At 36.0% G+C, this 18,656-nt stretch overlaps 2 protein-coding genes across 4 annotated transcripts; one reads left to right on the top strand and one right to left on the bottom strand.

Moving 5' to 3' along the window:
• LOC109846689 (ATP-dependent zinc metalloprotease FTSH 11, chloroplastic/mitochondrial) lies at positions 388-12,079 on the bottom strand. Of its 3 annotated transcripts, none has more exons than XM_020415935.1 (17): positions 11,896-12,079; positions 10,857-11,010; positions 8,968-9,060; positions 8,750-8,838; positions 8,493-8,616; positions 7,854-7,973; positions 7,527-7,577; positions 6,467-6,528; positions 5,664-5,721; positions 5,141-5,266; positions 4,973-5,053; positions 4,519-4,648; positions 3,797-3,945; positions 3,383-3,664; positions 3,208-3,297; positions 3,071-3,124; positions 388-1,050 (listed from the first exon to the last, which is right to left on the bottom strand). In XM_020415935.1, the coding sequence occupies exons 1-17, from the start codon at positions 11,973-11,975 to the stop codon at positions 910-912; spliced, it is 1,884 nt and encodes a 627-aa protein (XP_020271524.1). In that variant the 5' UTR covers positions 11,976-12,079; the 3' UTR covers positions 388-909. The 3 variants fall into 3 exon arrangements, with proteins under 3 accessions (XP_020271524.1, XP_020271528.1, XP_020271533.1); XM_020415939.1 differs by lacking the exon at positions 11,896-12,079 and adding an exon at positions 11,540-11,659; XM_020415944.1 differs by having other exon boundaries at positions 395-1,050; positions 8,968-9,063.
• LOC109846680 (chitinase domain-containing protein 1) lies at positions 12,774-18,470 on the top strand. The gene is made up of 8 exons (XM_020415927.1): positions 12,774-13,229; positions 13,322-13,395; positions 14,504-14,584; positions 14,657-14,741; positions 15,062-15,159; positions 15,260-15,347; positions 17,450-17,807; positions 18,033-18,470. The coding sequence occupies exons 1-8, from the start codon at positions 12,981-12,983 to the stop codon at positions 18,281-18,283; spliced, it is 1,284 nt and encodes a 427-aa protein (XP_020271516.1). The 5' UTR covers positions 12,774-12,980; the 3' UTR covers positions 18,284-18,470.

The following is an 18,656-nucleotide window of genomic DNA, read 5'->3' as shown; positions in this document are numbered from 1 at the left end:
ATTGCAAAAAGTAATCCAAAAGCTACCAATATATCAACAACTATACAGAAATATGTCAAGACTGCATAGCAAGAGTACCTTGTCCAGAAAATATAGCAGAACAACCCGTAGCACTTTCTTAATTTAACTCAACTTTGATAAATATATACTTAACACAGGTAATATGTATTATAAATCATATGATGAATTTTCATCTTTTAACGTGTAATTAAAAAGATTATGATTCAGATAAACATTTTATTCCTCATATATGGTAAGATATCAGAAAGAGGCAGGAGATTTAAAGAAAGAACACCATTTACATAAGTAGTAAAAGAAACGAGACATGGAGATTTACCAGTTAATAGGAAGTATTAGAATGCACTTTGAATATAAAGTAGACAAGTCTGAAAAGTACATACTTCTACTATCCCTTCAGCAGGTTCCCTCAAATACAGTTGCAACAAATGTCAAGCATAAAGAAGCACTTAATTCCATACTAAAAGGGAATATATAAAACATATTGATACAACGAGGATAAGAAACTTAAAAAAAAAAAAAATCTTCTACAGTAAAGGATAATGTTCAACAAAATTGCGGTACCTGTTAACCAAGTTAATGTTACAGCTATAATAGGGAAATTTTAGAATGTACAATACAAGTTATCGGCAATCCTACAAGTTTCTATAAATACAATAAGTTATTTCTTCCTCAAGTACATTGCAGCCTCAAGCTCCAAGAAGATTTCATTTTGTTTACGGGGAGGATTTATTTTCCCTCTGATTATCAATTTTATAAATCTTGGGGCTAAAGAATATGACTCCACCATGTTTAGAGGAGACCGATGAAGGGAAGAATAAAATACCTTTAATTGTGATACTGTACAATGCTTTACATTGGTAAAGGCTTCATCAATGAAGGACACAAATTCTATGTCAGCGCAAGCTCCTCTTGTTGTTGTTCGGATAATTGGACTCCTCCATAAGGATTTAATATTTGCTTAATGTCATCTGCACCAAGGGTTTCATACTCCAGGAGAGCATTTGCTAGTGTATGTAGCGCACTTTCATGCTGCCAAATACAGTCAAATTCAAGTGAGAATGAGATAATAACTCAAAAATAGTATTATTAGGTGAAGGAAGACATAATGTAGTCAAAGAACAAAATATAACATTTCCACAAGTAAATGATCACCCTAATTAAATATTCTATCTAGGAATTTCAGGGGAAAAGAGAATACAGTTGACATGTTGGAGGTTTTAGAATGCATCAACAAGCTTATGCTCTAGTTCTTCTCTTTTCATGTGAACAAAGTTCGTTTAACCATCACCTTTTCCCTTCATCATTTTCAAACATGATATGACCATCTTATTTACCAAGCAGTCAAGATTTAAGATTTTAATCTTTCATACAATTCCATCCCTTCCTCCCTGGGGTCCAACTGAGTCCAGACTAGAACAATCAAAATGAGATATTACATACTCAAATATTTCCATCAACTACCCAAATAAGAAATAGACTTACAGTTAAACTCAACCATCAATCTAAAAAAAAGACTGACCAATTTTGTCGATGAAGAAAGGAAAAATCATCAGGTAATCTGCATTTGGAATGTTATAAGGTTACAGGAGGATACACACCAGGAATATCGTCGCCTAACGCTAGAAAACGCCTCATCTGACTACTATGAAGAACAATTGGCTCAATATCTCAACCATCAATCTAAAAAGACTGACCGATTTTCTCCATAAAGGAAAAATCATCAATTAATCTTGATTTGGAATGTGATAAGGTTACAGAAGGATATGCATGAACCTGGAATATTGTTGCTTAACGCTAGAAAACGATTCATCTTACTATGAAGAATAATTGTCTACAGTAAAATGCACATTTCTATGACCAGAATATTGGAAGTTAAAATGTATTATTCTTCATAATATGTTGTTGGCTGTCTTAAATTCCTTTCCACCAACAAAATTCTGAAGTTATGTTGAGGGAAACAATTTTTATGCGCTAATATGTCCCCGTAGATTGATCGTCCTTTTTCATATATTGAAATCTAGGATATTTTAGGCAACAATATTTTTGTTAGTCTACATTAAATATGTACTCGAGATTTGAATCTGAATCTCTGATGCCACCTTAACATCTCTCTCACTTCCAAAAAACCCCAGGAGCTATGACTAAGGCTTTAAGGCAAGTATTTTATACTCTGATATGCTGACACATTTTGGATTACGATAGTCTAACACAGTGATTCATACTGTCACATCACTGTAGTATTCAAGATATTTGACAATATTTCACAAACTGTTTTTAGTTTTGAGTAGTATATTCTCCTGATTTTCCAAGTGGGAAAATTGCAGAATCTGTCAACTTTTTCAACTTAACCATTCTCTTTGCTATCTTGCCAATAAACCTTGCATGTGGGTTATTTTGCAGACTTGGTGCTATAATACCATTGTTTGCTCAAGTAATCTAGAAGCACTTTTTTCATGGGTAATTTAATGATGTGCAGAGTATGAACCTGTTACACACGTACAGGACCAAATCTTCATAAGCTTTGTTGATTTTATCAACTCATTCATTCCTTCATCAAATTCAGGCCTTTCAGATAGTACACAGAATAGCAATTATACAAACATCTATACTTCGTTCCAACCATGCATGATTGTCCTGATCTATAACCCAGTGCTGATCAAAACTATCCGTCTGTGAAACTTACAGTTCACTAAATGAACAAATTTAAGAACACCCAATAGCAAGATTTGCATGTGCACCAGGATTATTGCAGGTACAGGTAACGCATACATGATACATATGAAGTATATGTATTGATAAAGGTATGCATCTATGTGTCTTTAAAGCCCTCCTCATCGTGATGATGGCTGTTACAGTTCTGTATCATGGCTATTAACCATCAAGGCAAAGTTAGCTTATGATGCAAATTTATTAAATGTAACTCATGAAGTGCTAGGAAATGCAAAGTTTCATGACAAGCAAAAGTTTCCCTATACATCTGCTCATCAGAAAAATGCATGGTAGAAAATTTAAATATTTCCCGTAATTAAAAGAGATCTTAGAGGAAAACCTTTTTCAGCAATTGTTTGACTCGTTCATACGCTTCTCTAAGGAGCTTCACCACCTGCAATTATAATAGCTTCCATTAGAAAAGTTCAACTGGTAGTATTTATGGGGAAAAAATAAAATGGAGAAATGAAAACATACTTCAGCATCAATTCGTGATTGCATCTCTGATCCTGGTCGTTCTTTGACATAAATGGGACCTATTGCATCACTCATGCCACAAGTTGACACCTGACAAACAATAGTCAGAATAATGTTTGAAGGATAAATATACAGATAAAAGTGTATATAAACTTTATAGAACATGAAAATGTACCATGTACTGGGCAAGCTCTGTAGCTGTGTGGATATCATTGCTTGCACCAGTTGTAATAGAGTCTTCACCAAATATAAGTTCTTCTGCAACTCTTCCTCCCATACAAACATCAAGTCGTGCTAATAACTGTTTCTTGCTTATTGAGGTTTCATCGTGAGAAGGAAGCTGTGTAACCATTCCTAGAGCAGATCCTCGAGGCATTATTGTGGCTTTATGAATAGGGTGAGCACCATCAGTGTTCAATGCGACAATCGCATGGCCACTCTCATGGTATGCCGTGAGCTTGTAGAAAGATATTATACGAACTTAATTAGAAAAACAACTGTTGATTTGGAAAGAAACGATCGAGGAATTTGAAGTGGAGATGTAATATACAAGCCTAGGAGCCTTATAAAATGGGGAAAAGGATAATACCTTCTTGGAGTCTTCAGTTATGAACATAGTTTTACGCTCTGTACCCATAATTATCCTGTCCTTTGCAAACTCCAACTGGGCAGCAGTTAATTTGTCAGCACCTTCTACTGCAGCCTTTATGGCAGCAATATTAACAAGGTTTGCCAAATCTGTTGAGAACAACATGGAAGAACTCAGTAACATATTTCTTTTACAGCAACACATGCATCAAATCTTGAACTTTTCATCAAGTGAAGGTCTATCTGCCTTTTTTGCTGATTCAGGTCAAGCTGTATTATTGCCTGAGTTGAATATAGTTCCATTATCCATATAGCAGATTTATTTCTCCCTTGATTCTTTCTCCATCTAGGAAAATTTGCTCAATTACTGCATAGTTGAAAGCTTCGTGTTCACAAGTAAATGAGGTATCATGCGCTATCTAGCGGTGCAGATTGACCTTAAGTAATCTACAGGGAGATATTTTCCTATGTGTAGGTTCCCTTAGAACCCTCTCATTTGAGGGTCCTGTTATAACAGCATGACAAGCAAACCTTAACAACAAATCTATTCACATGTTATCTTCCAAATGGATCAACGGAAGCAAATTAAATCATTTTGACCAAGTAAAAGAGACGAGCAATAATTTCCCATTTTTAAGGGATTGAGGTAGCTAGATTGAAAAAAATTAGTCATAATACATTAACTGTGTGAAACTAATATTTGAATGGAGCAGTAGAGAATACCTGCACCATTAAAGCCAGGAGTCCCACGAGCAATTGCTTTAACATCCACATCGTCACCCAGTGGTTTGTCCTGCAAATAGAGATCCAAGATCTCTTGCCGTCCTCGCACATCAGGACTAGGAACAACAATCTAATAGGTGGTGGATGTTAGAATATATTTTTTGCTTCAAGCATATAAATAAATCTAAAAAGTAGAACATTTGATTTAAAGTAAACATTCATATCTATCTATGCAGCAAAGCAAATATTTTCCCCAATGTTATGCTGAATTAATCTTATTCACGTGATCTAAACACCAGTTTATTTACTGATAGTGATACACATGCAGACAAATTTCATAAGTTACTTTATTATTCTTCTTGAAAACAGAGAGGGAAAATAATTTCCAATTTCCAGTTTTTTGCAACTAAAAGAAAATATTCACAAAAGCACATAACAGAACCTGAGTACTTACATGCCTATCAAATCTACCAGGTCTCGTCAATGCTGGGTCAAGAATATCTGGCAAGTTTGTTGCAGCCATCAGTATTATGCCCTACATTGAAATTTTACAGAGATGAGACATGAATTGAGATATATGGCAGGAATATTTATCAGAAAACGGAAATATTTTGTACAGTACCTCATTCTGCTCAAAACCATCCATTTCAACAAGTAGTTGATGCAATGTTTTCTTAGTATGACCTTCCCATTGTTTTCTTGTGGATCCCACAGCATCTATTTCATCAATAAAAATGATGCACGGTGCCTATGAATGACATTTCAAAACGTATAATTAAGATTTTTAGAGACTACAATATAGGAAACGCAACAAACTAAGCACATATAACAAGCAAATAAGTCTAACAAACTCCATAAGGGCACCCAAACTTGGTATATGCACGTGTACTTATGTTAGTATACATTGTAGAATAAGAAACAGTTGGTTCAACCCTGGTGTTTGAACAATGATGAATAAGCCATCATTGGTTTTTATTAGCACCATAAGTGTGTCCTTTATTGCTCTTTCTGACAATGTCAAAGTACTTTTCAAATTTTTATGTTCATAGTGGCATAACATATTTATTCTACACAAGAAAGAAAAAGAAAAAAAAGAAGAAATATGACCACACACACAACAAGAAAAGAACAGTAGAAAAGTCTACCTTTTTCTTGGCAGCTTGAAATAAGGATCTGACACGCCGAGCACCAACTCCAACAAACCTGCAAGGAAATTAAAAATAAATAGTTCAATTTCAACTATAAAATTATGTCTTCTCAGTAAAATAAAGAAAAATATGACTAAAACCTTTTGATATGGACTTAAGGTCCTAATTTGAACGTCAGGTAAGGTCCTATGTTTTCCATCATCGTACAAAAATACCCTCGGTGTAAATCACTCCACTGATTTTTTTTTGATGAAATAATTAACCTTAGAAGCTCAAGTTTCATGAACAGGTGAATATTTGTTGGAATATATTGAACATCATTAAGAATGTGTAAGTTTTGTTAGTAAAATGAAACAAATTAGAAGCAAACTGAAATCACAGCAAAATTTGCTTCCACGGGGCAAGAAGAAACATAAATAGTTCGCAAATTTTGAGGGTATCATTTAGTAATTGCTGAAACGTCAACCCTAATGTAGACAAATATGTCAAAATGGTCATATGGATGTGCTAAAGGCATGCACATGCAGCTAAACAAGTGTGCGTCCAGTGGAGCATGATGCACACACTCAGAGCAGATCAGAAACTTGGGAAAACTCATTAGAATAAGCCACAGGTGTAATTTGCTAATAGCTAACTATGCAGATGAAACGTAATATCTGAAAAATGGATTCATACAATTCCTCAAACTTAGAAAGGGTGGTTAAGTAACTCAGGTAAAGCATAACCAATAAGTGTAATATTTAATATTTAATAGCTAGTTAAGCAAATGAAACATAATATCTGAAAAATGAATGTCTTACATTTCCTCAAATTCAGAACCTGCACGATAGAAAAAGGGAACTCCAGCTTCACCAGCAATAGCCTGAAGAGAATTGATGTCAGTAATGACAGCATGCCATATCTAAAGGAGAAAAGGTAAAAACAATATGCCTATGAGAAACAATCTATTAAAAAAAAAGACTATTCAAAGCATCACAAAAAGTTAAAAACTATACAAAAAATCAAGTAGAAAAGTGGAAACTAATAGCGCGCGTTCAATCCCTTCCCACACAAAGAACAGCAAAGCCTTCATCACCGTGGTAGGATAAATGAATCTATTCATCCATTCAGTGCATTTAGAGGCCATGTCCCTTAGTTATTTACAATTACAAAATATCATGTCCTCTTTAACCTTCACAACTTATGCTCAATTGTCTGTCACAAGTACTTACCTACTATCAGTAACAATCCCATCATGAAAAAGGAGTGCTTCATTGCTTTCAATTGCACATGTAGAAACCATTTACCCAAATCTCATCCCACACTTTGGTTAAATTGCCTCTAACATCATACTGATGAGCTCATTTTGTTATATTAAACATGTGGCTACAGTATATTTATTCTTAGCCACTTTTTCTTAGTCCTCTAACATCTCTGCACCCATACATAGAAGTAAGAATCAAACAGGTTAGGTCGGGTTGCAAGCCAATCATATCTTAAGACAAGCACTAAAAGATCACAATCCTAACCTGATAATCCATTCAAAGCCAAGGCAACGTCTAAAAGCATTAGCCCGGGTTGAGTCAAGTTTCATTGAATTAAACTTAAAAGGGTACATTTTACACGGGTCCCACAAAAATAAAATAGAAGGAGAAAGTTCCATAAATAGTATTGCATTTACCAAAGAACAAGATAAAACCCTTAAGCGAACACATTTAGAATGATTTCTCAATAATGATGATGAAAAGTAAGCCCAAACAATTTTCTAAATGTAATCAAATGCAGATAGTCAAAGCAGTTTTACAAAGAAATGCACAGCCAAACCAGAACTAAATAGAAAATATGATCAGAAGATCCAAAGCAGTTTCTGTTGAATCAAACCTTGGCAAGCAATGTCTTCCCAGTCCCAGGTGCACCAGTCAAGAGGATCCCCTGCAAAACAATTATCCCCGTGCTTATATATCAATGAAATAATGTATGTACAAGAATAAAACTATTGATTGGGTGATTAAAAAAACTAATCCACATAAGGTGAATGATCAGTAAGGCTACCGAGAACTCCAGTAAAAAGAACCAGTAAATAACACTCTCAAAAAAATTTGTAAATATCTAATGACATGACAGAATAGCTAAGATCTACCAACACCAAGAATAGCAAAAAACTGTGCAACAAAGATAAGTATAAAATAAACTTGTATCCGGACAAACCTTTGGCAACTTGCCACCAAGACGCGTGAATTTCCCTGGATTTTTGAGATACTCAACTACTTCCTCAAGTTCTTGCTTTGCATCGTCACAGCCTTTAACATCTTTGAAGGTTTTCACATTCTGCACATAAGCAATCTTGACGTCAGATAGACCGTTACGAATATTTAAAAAAAAAATAAACAAAGACATTTTGAAATATATCATCATCTATTTTATGGAAGAAGAATAAAATTATTATTCCCAAAAACCCATGACTGCAATTTAAAGGTCATTAACATAATTAAAGTATGTGTATACACGTACAAACCCTCATTTTTGCTTGAGTTCTAGCCAAATTAGGATTCCATACCATTAATCATAATTTGAAATAACCTGGAAAAAAGGATTAGCGAAGACAACAAAAACTTCCACCACTTACCGGGGAATGCATATTCTTTTGGGAATATGGTAAATTTCCTAACTCATAATCCCTCCCTCCCTCCCTCCCTCCCTCCCTTCTCCGTTGAGATAAACAAGTCAAGGATTAATTAAAAAGCAGAGAAGTAAGTATAGTTTGTGGAATTTCATACTTACATTCCAATGCATGAGAAGGTTAAACATGCAGAATGTAGAACATACCAAGATAGAACAATGCATTACCTTCTCTGGCATGATTTCTTTGTTGAGATCTTTTGGAGCATATGTAGCACTTGAACCAACACCAGATGTACCTATACCACCTAAGCTTCCAACATACTTTTGGAGTGCAGCTGCACCCATAACCCTGTAAATAATAATTAATAATTGAGGAATAGTATATACTACATTGCTGTATGCCAAATATTGTCATTTGAGAATAACATAAAGTAAAAAAATTAAACGCAAGTACATTAGAAAATATATTAAACTAAACATACCACATTAGGCCCACAACAACGGTAAATAAGATGGTTGAAAAGAGTTCTTGAGCAAAACGAGTCGATCTATTTGATGCTTTGGGATCTACCTGATGAGTAAAACCAAAGAATGAAGGGTCCTTACTTAGCATGAACAAAAGAAATAGAATGGAGAATGGAAAAATAAATTATACTTTTTGCATATTCTAAAGGGAGGGGAGAGCAGACAGTTGACTTACCATAACCACATGTAATGGCTTCTTATCGGATATTCCGGGATTTAAGAATGCCTCATCATCATTTCCAGATGCACGTTGCTCCAACTCTTGCAGCTACTGACATGAAAATTGGTTTAGCAGAAGTAAAAAATACTGCAAGAATAAACAAGAAGCTATAAACCCTCATAACTAGAGAAAAATGTAAAGCAGGTACAGAAACAAAGCATATGTTACGGGTACTGCAAAGAGTTAAGATAATGTATAATTTGTTAATTATTAATAATTTGTTAATCATTGTGAAACAAATACTGATGCAACAAGCTTGGAGTTTTTACAAGTTCCGTCTGCTTGAAAATGACCGTTCTTATCATGCAGAAACTATTTTTGCACACACAAAACTGTAGGCTTTAGCATTCCGAATTAAGTTAGTATAAATTATCTTCAAAGTTCCGAATTAAGCTGATATAAATTATCAATTCAATACCAATAAAATTGAAGTAAATAACAAAGAAACTTCATGCTGTTAGCTCTGGAAAGAAAATAATCCCAAGAAATTGAATTTTACCTAACAGTGCGTTCTTCTTACTATTAAAATGTGCAATATGCAAGAGATATGCAACTATTGATCTTTATCTTTGACAATATGCAAAGAAAGACTTGATCTTGTAAATTAAATGACTGCGAGCAAGCATCCAAAATTGGCAATCTTGGTGACTTCATCTTTTAATCAAGAGAATAGCAACTAAGATCATGTAGAAAGAAGGAAGAGACTTGAAGACAATGGAGAACCTTCCCTAAACATGACACACAATGCAATAAGGCCTAGAGGCATTTATTCCAGGTGTCAACTTCTCAACAGTGAAAGTAGCTTACATATGATTCAAAATTTGAGCACATAGAAATATAGTAATTTGTCACATAACATGTCACAATTAATAGTTGAAAACATAGAATTTAAATTCTCATATCTTCATCTCCAACTGGTGAAAGTCCAAACTGAAAAACACATGCAACACAACAGCATTTTTGGCATATTGCTTTAGTATCAGCTTCTAAACAATTACCCAGCTCTTTGAAAAAATTAACTTATAACCAGTAGCACATTTCTACATCGTAAAACAAGATAAAACAGTAATATACAGATATCTGAGTTTATAACGGTACATAGATATCTGAGTTTTTTATGATTAGATCCATGTTCCCAGTTGATACACCTAAATATTACACGATGAAACACTAAAACACCATCGGCAAAGTACTTGAACATCAACTTTTATACAACGTAACTTCTATTTCATTTAACATCATAAAACGTTGCATCTCCTTGGATCCTATAGTGGAACACCATATTCACATTGCACAACTAAAACTACAACACATACATATTTGTTGACCATGAAATGTATAATTAGCTGACTTTCTTGTACCTTCATTTTTCAATTAGCAGGAAGTGTTTGTTTTCATTATGGATAACTTGTATGTTGTGTTTTCATAGAAAAAGTAAGGATGGTTTTATATCTATATGACATATATCATAGATTCATAATGAGTTAAACTACTGTCTTCATGAGCTTCCACGAATGAACTGATTCCCGCCTTTTCCCCCCCAAAAGTAATGCAAACAACGAGAATTCAAAAAAATTTTAAAAATTAAATGAGGGAAAAAAAAGCAAATGATGTGAAATATCCAGACATATAACAATTGATATGAAACAGAAAGTTAAACAAGTTACAAAGAAAATAATGTCAAATGTCCAAGTATAATAACAATGGATATACGTATTGTGCCAACAATATATTAACAAGAAAAAACAGAAGAAAGAGAGAGATACTGCTAACATGAATCCTTATGATTCTAATCAAGCATGTGAAATGATGTTATTTAAAAGAACATGGAGGCTTAACACTACCAGTGTTGGAAGACTCGAAGGTTTGCCCAAACGCTCATCTGGAAGGTATTCTTCAATTGCATTAGTGACAACTAGAGCTCGAAGATATTCTGCAACTCCTTTACTGTCAATTGCATGACTCCTTTCTTCAAATCGTCTAATAACAGATTCCGGACTGCAAAAATGGATTAAGACTCAACTTTATAATCATATTTAGATGCCATAAGGAAAATGAGTGTGTCATGCTAGATGTTATTGCACTCAGAATAATTAACCTTGTACAGTCACCGACTCACTGTAGCATCTAGGTATAAAGTATTGTTAAATTGTGCCATCATATTGCAACAGATTTGGCAATGGTAATTATGTTCACGCCAAAGCAATGTGTTAACCATTGATGTGAAGCAATTAAGCAATATCCCAAAGAACAGGCTTTGGATATGCTTTACAGGCTCGATCAGTAAGACATCCCTCATAGACATGCTTCTGAGTTTTGAGTTCCAAGCTGACACGTGATCTAAGGTCATTAATCTATGTCTTAAGACTTATCTTTTATGCATATAATCTTATATTTTTTTTACGTGCATACAATTAGGTGGATCGAGCATACCATACTATCTCACTTTTGTCTGCTAAACCGTGAAACTATAAAAGCAAACGACCAAACCTGTGCTTAAAATGTTAAATCTAGTAATGTCACTAACCAACGTTTGCCATCTAAAGGTTTAATTCCACGTTTCATGCTTCCAACCTTAGGAAGTTGTAAGCGTCAGTTCTGAAACACCCACTCACATCCGGTTAGGTGTTTTCAAACACAATGCAGTGCTTGTAACCGTAGCAAGTTGCAAGCTTCAGTCCTGAAAAAACTCACTTAAAGCCAATAAGGGGTTTCAAACACAACACAATGCTTGCAACCGTAGCAAGTAGTCAGGCTTTAGTTCCGAAACACGCAGTTACAACCAATTGGATGCGTCAAACATAATGCGCTGTTCCAGTCAGCATAACATTGCGTTGTGTCTACTAAATTCTGCATAATTGTAAGGAAACAAAGGACCCAGACCTGTGCTTATTGAGCTCGGCAAGCAGCGCGCTCTGCTTAGCAGCGTCCCTAGGGTTAGCATCGGCCTCGGCCATCAACATCTCCAACCTCTTCTCCTTCCTCCACAACGGTCACCACCTCATCCACTCGGATCCCATCACCCAATCAAACCCTCTCCTAACCCTCTCCCAAGCCCCAATCAAGAACACCACACCACCTCCTCTCCTTAGTGTTTACCGCCGGCCTCCTCCTCCGCCGCCGCCTCCGCCGCGCCGCCGCAAGACGAGACCTCGGCCGACGGTATCTCTCTACCGGATCTTGATCGGAGAAGTTTTGAGAGAGAGCGGGGGAGAAGAGGAGAAGGGAGAGGCGGCGGCGAGAGCGGAGGCGGGAACAGAGGGTCGGGTTGGGGGGAATGGGGGGTTTGGGAGGGGAGAAGAGAGAGAGGGGAGGGCGGCAGAGGAGAGAGGCTTGGAGAGCGGGCATGGGACTGGGCCTGAGAGATCGACGGAGGATTCTGAAGATTGATCCCTCAACCTCGAGAGAGAAGAGAGAGAGAGAGAGAGAGTTTAGGGGTTTAGAATGTAAGCCACAGAAAAAACAAAGCGATTAAGGGCTTTATCTGGAATTTTGGATAAAACGAATGGGCTGAGACTCGCATCGCGGGGCGAAATTGAAGCCCGAGAAGTTCAGACTCTCAGACCGATCCCCCAAAGCTTCCACGGTTTTTATATTAGCCCCTGCATCGTAAGTGTCATTACAATTTGGCCCCTTTAGTTAAATAAAATCACATCTGTAGGTTCTTCGTATTGGAATTTCAGATTGTGCCCCTCAGTTACGTGTAATTAGCACGTTTTATGACGACTTAAATCGTGCAAACTAAAAACTCAGGCTCACATAATTCATCTTCTCTAACACGTGAAATTTGCCCAAATTGATTCCTCGCCTTTCGCGACGATTACTAGGGTGCATTTTTAGTAAGCGATCATGGCTTATAACTTCAACTTGAGGACCAATAGTCAATAGTGGTACACCAGAGGATTTATCAACCCATTTACCGATCTGAACGTTACCAAGTTCCGATCTTTACCTCATCAAACCCCAAGATGGCACCTCGGAGGCGAGATCGCCGGCCTTCCGCCGCCGCCGCGAACTCGGACCGCGCGGTTCGAGACCCTAGAATCCCTGCTTCTAATGGTCGCTCCCTCTCCTCGTACTTGATCTTCATCGTATTCGTCCTCCTCGTTCTCGGTGCGTCGATCGCGCTGTACCCTAGCTCCCACAGTTCGCCGATCCTTTCGGTATTCGATAGGGAACTTGTCAAGCCCAGAGTTGATTACAAAGAAATCATCCGCGTAATTCGAAACCCTAGCTTTATTTTTTAGAATAAAATTTCTCTGTTTTTAATTGGGGTTTTGACTGTGGTTTATTATTTTCTAATTTTTAGGAGAATGCAAAGGTAGCGGAGAACAGGACCCATCGGCATTTTCCGAATCCAGTGCTGGCTTATGTCACTCCCTGGTATGGTTTTTTTTTCTCCCGATTCCAATATAAGTTCATGTATTTTAGTGGCTTTTTTAATTATTAATTTTTAATTTTTTTGTTACTTGGAGCTTTGTCTGAGCTTAAAACCGAAGAATGAAAGAAAAGTTTTTTTTTTTAAATCCAACAGTTTAGTAGATTATTAGAGTATCAGATTTTCAGCTGGCAGTAAAGGATTTATGATGATTATTGTCGCAGCAGTTTAAAAGAACCTGTTCGTGTTGAATGAATAGTTGTTAAGTAATAATGCATATGTTTCTATTTGAGCACCTACTTAACATGAATATCTGTTATTGAGGTGTACTGATTAAGAAACAAACTAACCACTTGCATGCTATTGTCCTTAATATTATCTCCCTTCTAAGTTTGTCAACGTTTCTCATTTTTTTTAATTAGGGGCTGTTTGGTTCGTTTCCTAAATACAGGGAAATGTATTTCCATGTACAAAAACACAAGTTTTGAGTTTTCCAAACTTTTCCAAGAAATAGATTGTTTCGCTTTGGTTCGCACAAAAAAAATGGTGAGAAACCAATGTATTTATTTTTCTTGTGTTTGGTTCGCATGAAAAAAAGGGAAAACTTTTGTTTATATGGTAAAAAGCTGACGTGGCTGCAGTTTTCGTCGATTTCACGAGGTTGATGAAGGAATTGGGGGAGAGAAAAAAATCTAATGTGGCGGCGATTTTCACCGAGTTTCCCTTATTCAACCCTAGCGAACTAAAGATGAGGAAAAAAACCGACGGAAAGCTTATATCCTACGTGGCCACGAAAAATCTGATGTGGAGGCGGTGTAAAACTTTTCCACCGAGTTAAAAAACGAACCAAACAGCCCCTTAACATCAATGGTTTTTATTCTTATTCTTGCATGTTGTAACTTCTGCATGTTGTATCACCTAAGAAATTTATTGGAGTCTTATCCTGCTACCCAGTAGTTATGTATAAACAATTCTTCTCTCTGTTATGCTAGCAATAAACCAAACTCTGTTGTTGGTTCACAGCTGCCCAGACGAATTCATCTAAAAGCTAATTTGGGTAGTAACAACTATATTTCTTTATGAAACTTCTCAAGAGGATGTATATGATAGCAGGAATTCAAAAGGTTATGATATGGCCAAACTATTCACGTCCAAATTTACTCATCTGTCACCTGTGTGGTATGATCTGAAAAGGTATGCGGCTTTGTTAATAAATTGAAGTCAAGTACTCTTAAGAATACTTCTCATTAGTTTGCCTTTGTCCAGTGAGGGAAAGAACTTGGTTCTGGATGGCCGGCATAATGCTGACATGGACTGGATTTCAGAACTTAGGAGGAACGCCCCCTCGATGGTATATCTCACTACAGAGAATTTCAAGTGCTTATTGAATACTCTGGATTACTTCGCTTATTAGATATTTTCCTTACGTACTATTAATATATAAGAGCCATGCGGCTAGTCATACTGGATGCCAATTTGAGAAATTTGTTCTATGCTGATCTCAAATTTTTAACGAAATATAGATCTTAGTATTTATTTACTACTTGCCCTTCCTTTCTGTACTTTGTAATCATACCAATATTGTAATTAAGAGTTGCATAATCTGATATTTTTTTCCAAGATAATCTAAACAAAATTGCTACTTCATTATTTTAACATATATTCATGCAGGTTTTACCAAGAGTTGTCTTAGAAGCTTTTCCTGCTGGGCTGCTTCAAAGCAAAAAACAGAGAAGTAAAGCAATTGATATCATTGTTACTGAATGCAAGTAAGTTATTGTTCTGTGATCAATCCTCTTAACTATATTTGAACTAGGCAGACACCTCTAAATAGAAAATTCAGTTTGACATCTGTCTGCCAGTTGTTAGGGAAATGGGATATGATGGCATTGTTCTGGAATCGTGGTCAAGGTGGGCGGGATATGGTGTACTACATGACCCGGACTTGCGTGCCATGGTAAATACTAAATGAAACCTTTGCTTTGCTTTTGTCTTGAACCATTGAAAAAACTTAGAATTGGTCTAAGAATAAAGCATTATATTAGTTATCTGATTTCCTATTCTGAGTATGTTTTCTTCAGATGATTGTTTTCTTTTCTCAAATTTCACTTTGTTGGCAGTTCTTTTTCTTTGTTCATCAGCATATAGAATAATGTAAGCAGCTTTCTCCTTGAAAAGCCAGTTACTATCTCACTTACTTTCTAATTTCTATATACTTTTCGCTTAGAGAAATCATTACTAAATAAATTACTTTCTTTGTTACTATCTCACTTACTTTCTAATTTCTATATACTTTTCGCTTAGAGAAATCATTACTAAATAAAAGAATGATGTTTGAACGTGAATTGCCTTTTTCCAGTAGTAGTTATAATGCCTTATTATCTTACTTTTGTATGAGCTAATTTTTGGAATCCTTGCCGTACTGCTATAATCAGTATCCAAACTGAATCTGGCTTAACCCGGACAAGATCTAAACCAACCTGAATCTACTGAGATTTGTCTAGTTTTATGGTATTTTTTATCTTTGTTTGTTAACAAACTGAGATTTGGCAGCTGAGTGGCTCTGTTTTTCACTCTTACAGGAAAAGTAATTTTGTGGCTGATTATCTCTCTCAAATTCGTCATAATATGCATGAACTTCATTTTTTCTACAATCTTGAAGTCCTTCTACCTTGTGTCAAGAAACTTATCTATCATGATTCTCATGGTCCCCCTTATGTTTGTGGCAGTGTGTGTAGGTGAGCACCATACCTGTTGGTGCCACTATTTTTTTAATCATGATATATATATAATATATATATAATATATATATATATATATATAAGTATATAGAGAGAGAAAGAGAGAGAGAGAGAGAATGGAGAGAGAGAGAAATGGGTATGCTTGGTACAAGCAAAATTTTGTGGCTTGTAGTGATGTGTCACATCCTCATCCACCCACGTAACCCATGTGAATGTGGTCCCATATTTGAATGAGTGGAGGGGATGTGCACATCCTACCAATCCCAGCAACTTTTTGTGGCTTGTACCAAGATACTCATATTTGCTCATATATATATATATATATATATACATATATATATATATATATATATATATATATATATATATATATATAATATATATAAAAATCATGAATGATTAAAAAAATTAGACTGTTTAGTTAATTTTCATGGTTGTCATTTATGATCTAATCTTAGATTGCAAACTAACAGGCTTCATGTTGCTCTCATGTTATTTTATTAGTAGAACTCTTACTTTCCCTTTTATGCTTGCACAATAAAAGTGAGCATGTCTTTTTATCAACCCAATCCTAGCAAACAGAATAAAACTCAGATCCAACTCAAGCTAGGATGGGTTATTTCCTAATCCAAGAATGGGGTTTGGTTTTAGCTTATATTGGGATTTAAGAGCTTTGGTTGAGATAGGGTTGACCCCAAATCCGACCCAAACCTATCTCATTTGAACCCATTTTACCGAGGATTTGGTGTTTCCAGTTCACCATTTGACTACACTGTTGGTCAAATCCCTGATTAGAGAAAACACTTTGAATCAACTAGTAGAAGAGCAGGAAAGCACTAATATTATGGATTCAGGGTCTTTAACCAAATTGCATGTATGTGTGGCTTTAATGATGTAACCTGACACTGAAATTAAGCAAGCAAGAAAATTTTGGAGACTCCTAAATATCAACTGAAGGATATGAACCTTGAACTTTTATGACAGTTGCTCCAGAAAAATTAACTAATATAGCCTTTTAGAACTGAACACTCTTAATTAAGTTTTCATTACTCATTAATGGAAAATTGGTAGTGGAAAGATGGAATAGCAACATTAATAAGCATGAAGAGGAAGAAGCCCGGCAGAATATGTATAAAAGCCTTTATCAACATCCTTTATTATATTGACATTGACAACTTTATGAACCAATTACAACTCATCAAATCAGACTTTTTTTGTAATTAAGCTACATAAATAATCTCAATTGGATTCTTTTATTTAATCAAGAAATAACTTTCTACTTAGCTTCTGGGCCCCTTTTTTGTGTTGGAATGTATAGGCCCTACAGTTCATTAAAGAATTGGGGAAAGCTTTGCGTTCAGAGGAGTCGGTTAGAAATGCAAATCATTATCTGGAGCTGATTTTTGTCATCCCTCCACCACGTTCTCCGAATCTTGCAGATTATGATTTTGGACCACGAGATCTCCAGCAGCTGAGTGATTATGTGGATGGCTTCTCTTTAATGACCTATGATTTCTCAGGGCCTCAGAATCCCGGTCCAAATGCTCCCCTGGCATGGATTCGGTCTTCCCTTCAATTGCTTCTCGGTGGTGATACTGACGGGGGAGCTCATGCTCATGCTCACAAAATTTTTGTTGGCATCAACTTCTACGGAAATGACTTTGTCCTTTCAGAAGGTATGTGAATCACTACAATGTAGAATCACTCACAATGATTTCAGGTTATGATCAAGCTCGAATACCAAACTTAGGGTGGTCATAAGTGCATTCGCAGTGTCATGCCGTGATCTTTCTTTGCTGCTCTTCCATTTATTATGACCTATGTAACGACCCCCAAGCTAATGCGCTCATTGAAAGTTGATGTGGAAATACAAACTTACATCGTTAAAATTCACCGTGCAGGCTCTGGAGGTGGTGCTATCACTGGTAGAGATTATACATCGTTGCTCGAGACTCACAGACCGTATCTGAGATGGGAAGAGAAAAGTGCGGAGCACTTCTTCATCTATTCAAGTAAAAACGTGAACCATGCTGTGTTTTATCCCTCACTGATGTCGATATCTATGAGATTGGATGAAGCTAAGGCGTGGGGAGCTGGCCTTTCGATATGGGAAATTGGACAGGGTCTAGATTATTTCTTTGATCTTCTGTGAAGTTTCAAAATATTTTTGTCTCCTTGGCAACAAGAACTGTAACTTTAGAATTTAAGCTGAGAAATTTCATACTCGCGATGTAGGCTTCTATTATGTTCAGTATCTATAACTTGGAATCATGGGAGTGAGTTTAAGACCTTGTAATACAGGTTAGACAATATAACCTTTTTGTTGATCGTAAACATCAGATGATATCTGTACATTGTGATTCTTTGGCAATGTCTTATGTCACGCCATGAAGATTGCTGAACATTTGCTAAATACAGTTTTGAATGAGTTAAAACATGACTTGGGGGCAATTTGCAAATATGGTTAATGTGTGGGGGATATGTGGGTAAAAACCCACAGGGAATTCAGTTAAAACCCAAAACTA

Source organism: Asparagus officinalis, chromosome 1 (genome assembly GCF_001876935.1).
Source record: "Asparagus officinalis chromosome 1, Aspof.V1, whole genome shotgun sequence".
In the NCBI taxonomy this organism is placed as follows: Eukaryota; Viridiplantae; Streptophyta; class Magnoliopsida; order Asparagales; family Asparagaceae; genus Asparagus; species Asparagus officinalis.
The sequence above is the reverse complement of the archived record's forward strand: the minus strand, read 5'-3'. Positions and strand labels throughout refer to the sequence as shown.

Bases quoted from the DNA above. Each gene is read 5' to 3' on its own strand.
- LOC109846689 (XM_020415935.1), bottom strand. From the start codon at position 11,975: ATGTTGATGGCCGAGGCCGATGCTAACCCTAGGGACGCTGCTAAGCAG. The intron at 11,011-11,895 runs GTCTGGGTCCTT...CCATTTTTGCAG, and splicing joins GCCGAGCTCAATAAGCACAG to TCCGGAATCTGTTATTAGAC. The intron at 7,974-8,492 runs GTAATGCATTGT...GCTTATGTGCAG, and splicing joins AAGAAATCATGCCAGAGAAG to AATGTGAAAACCTTCAAAGA.
- LOC109846680 (XM_020415927.1), top strand. From the start codon at position 12,981: ATGGCACCTCGGAGGCGAGATCGCCGGCCTTCCGCCGCCGCCGCGAAC. The intron at 14,742-15,061 runs GTATATCTCACT...ATATTCATGCAG, and splicing joins GGAGGAACGCCCCCTCGATG to GTTTTACCAAGAGTTGTCTT. The intron at 17,808-18,032 runs GTATGTGAATCA...TTCACCGTGCAG, and splicing joins TGACTTTGTCCTTTCAGAAG to GCTCTGGAGGTGGTGCTATC.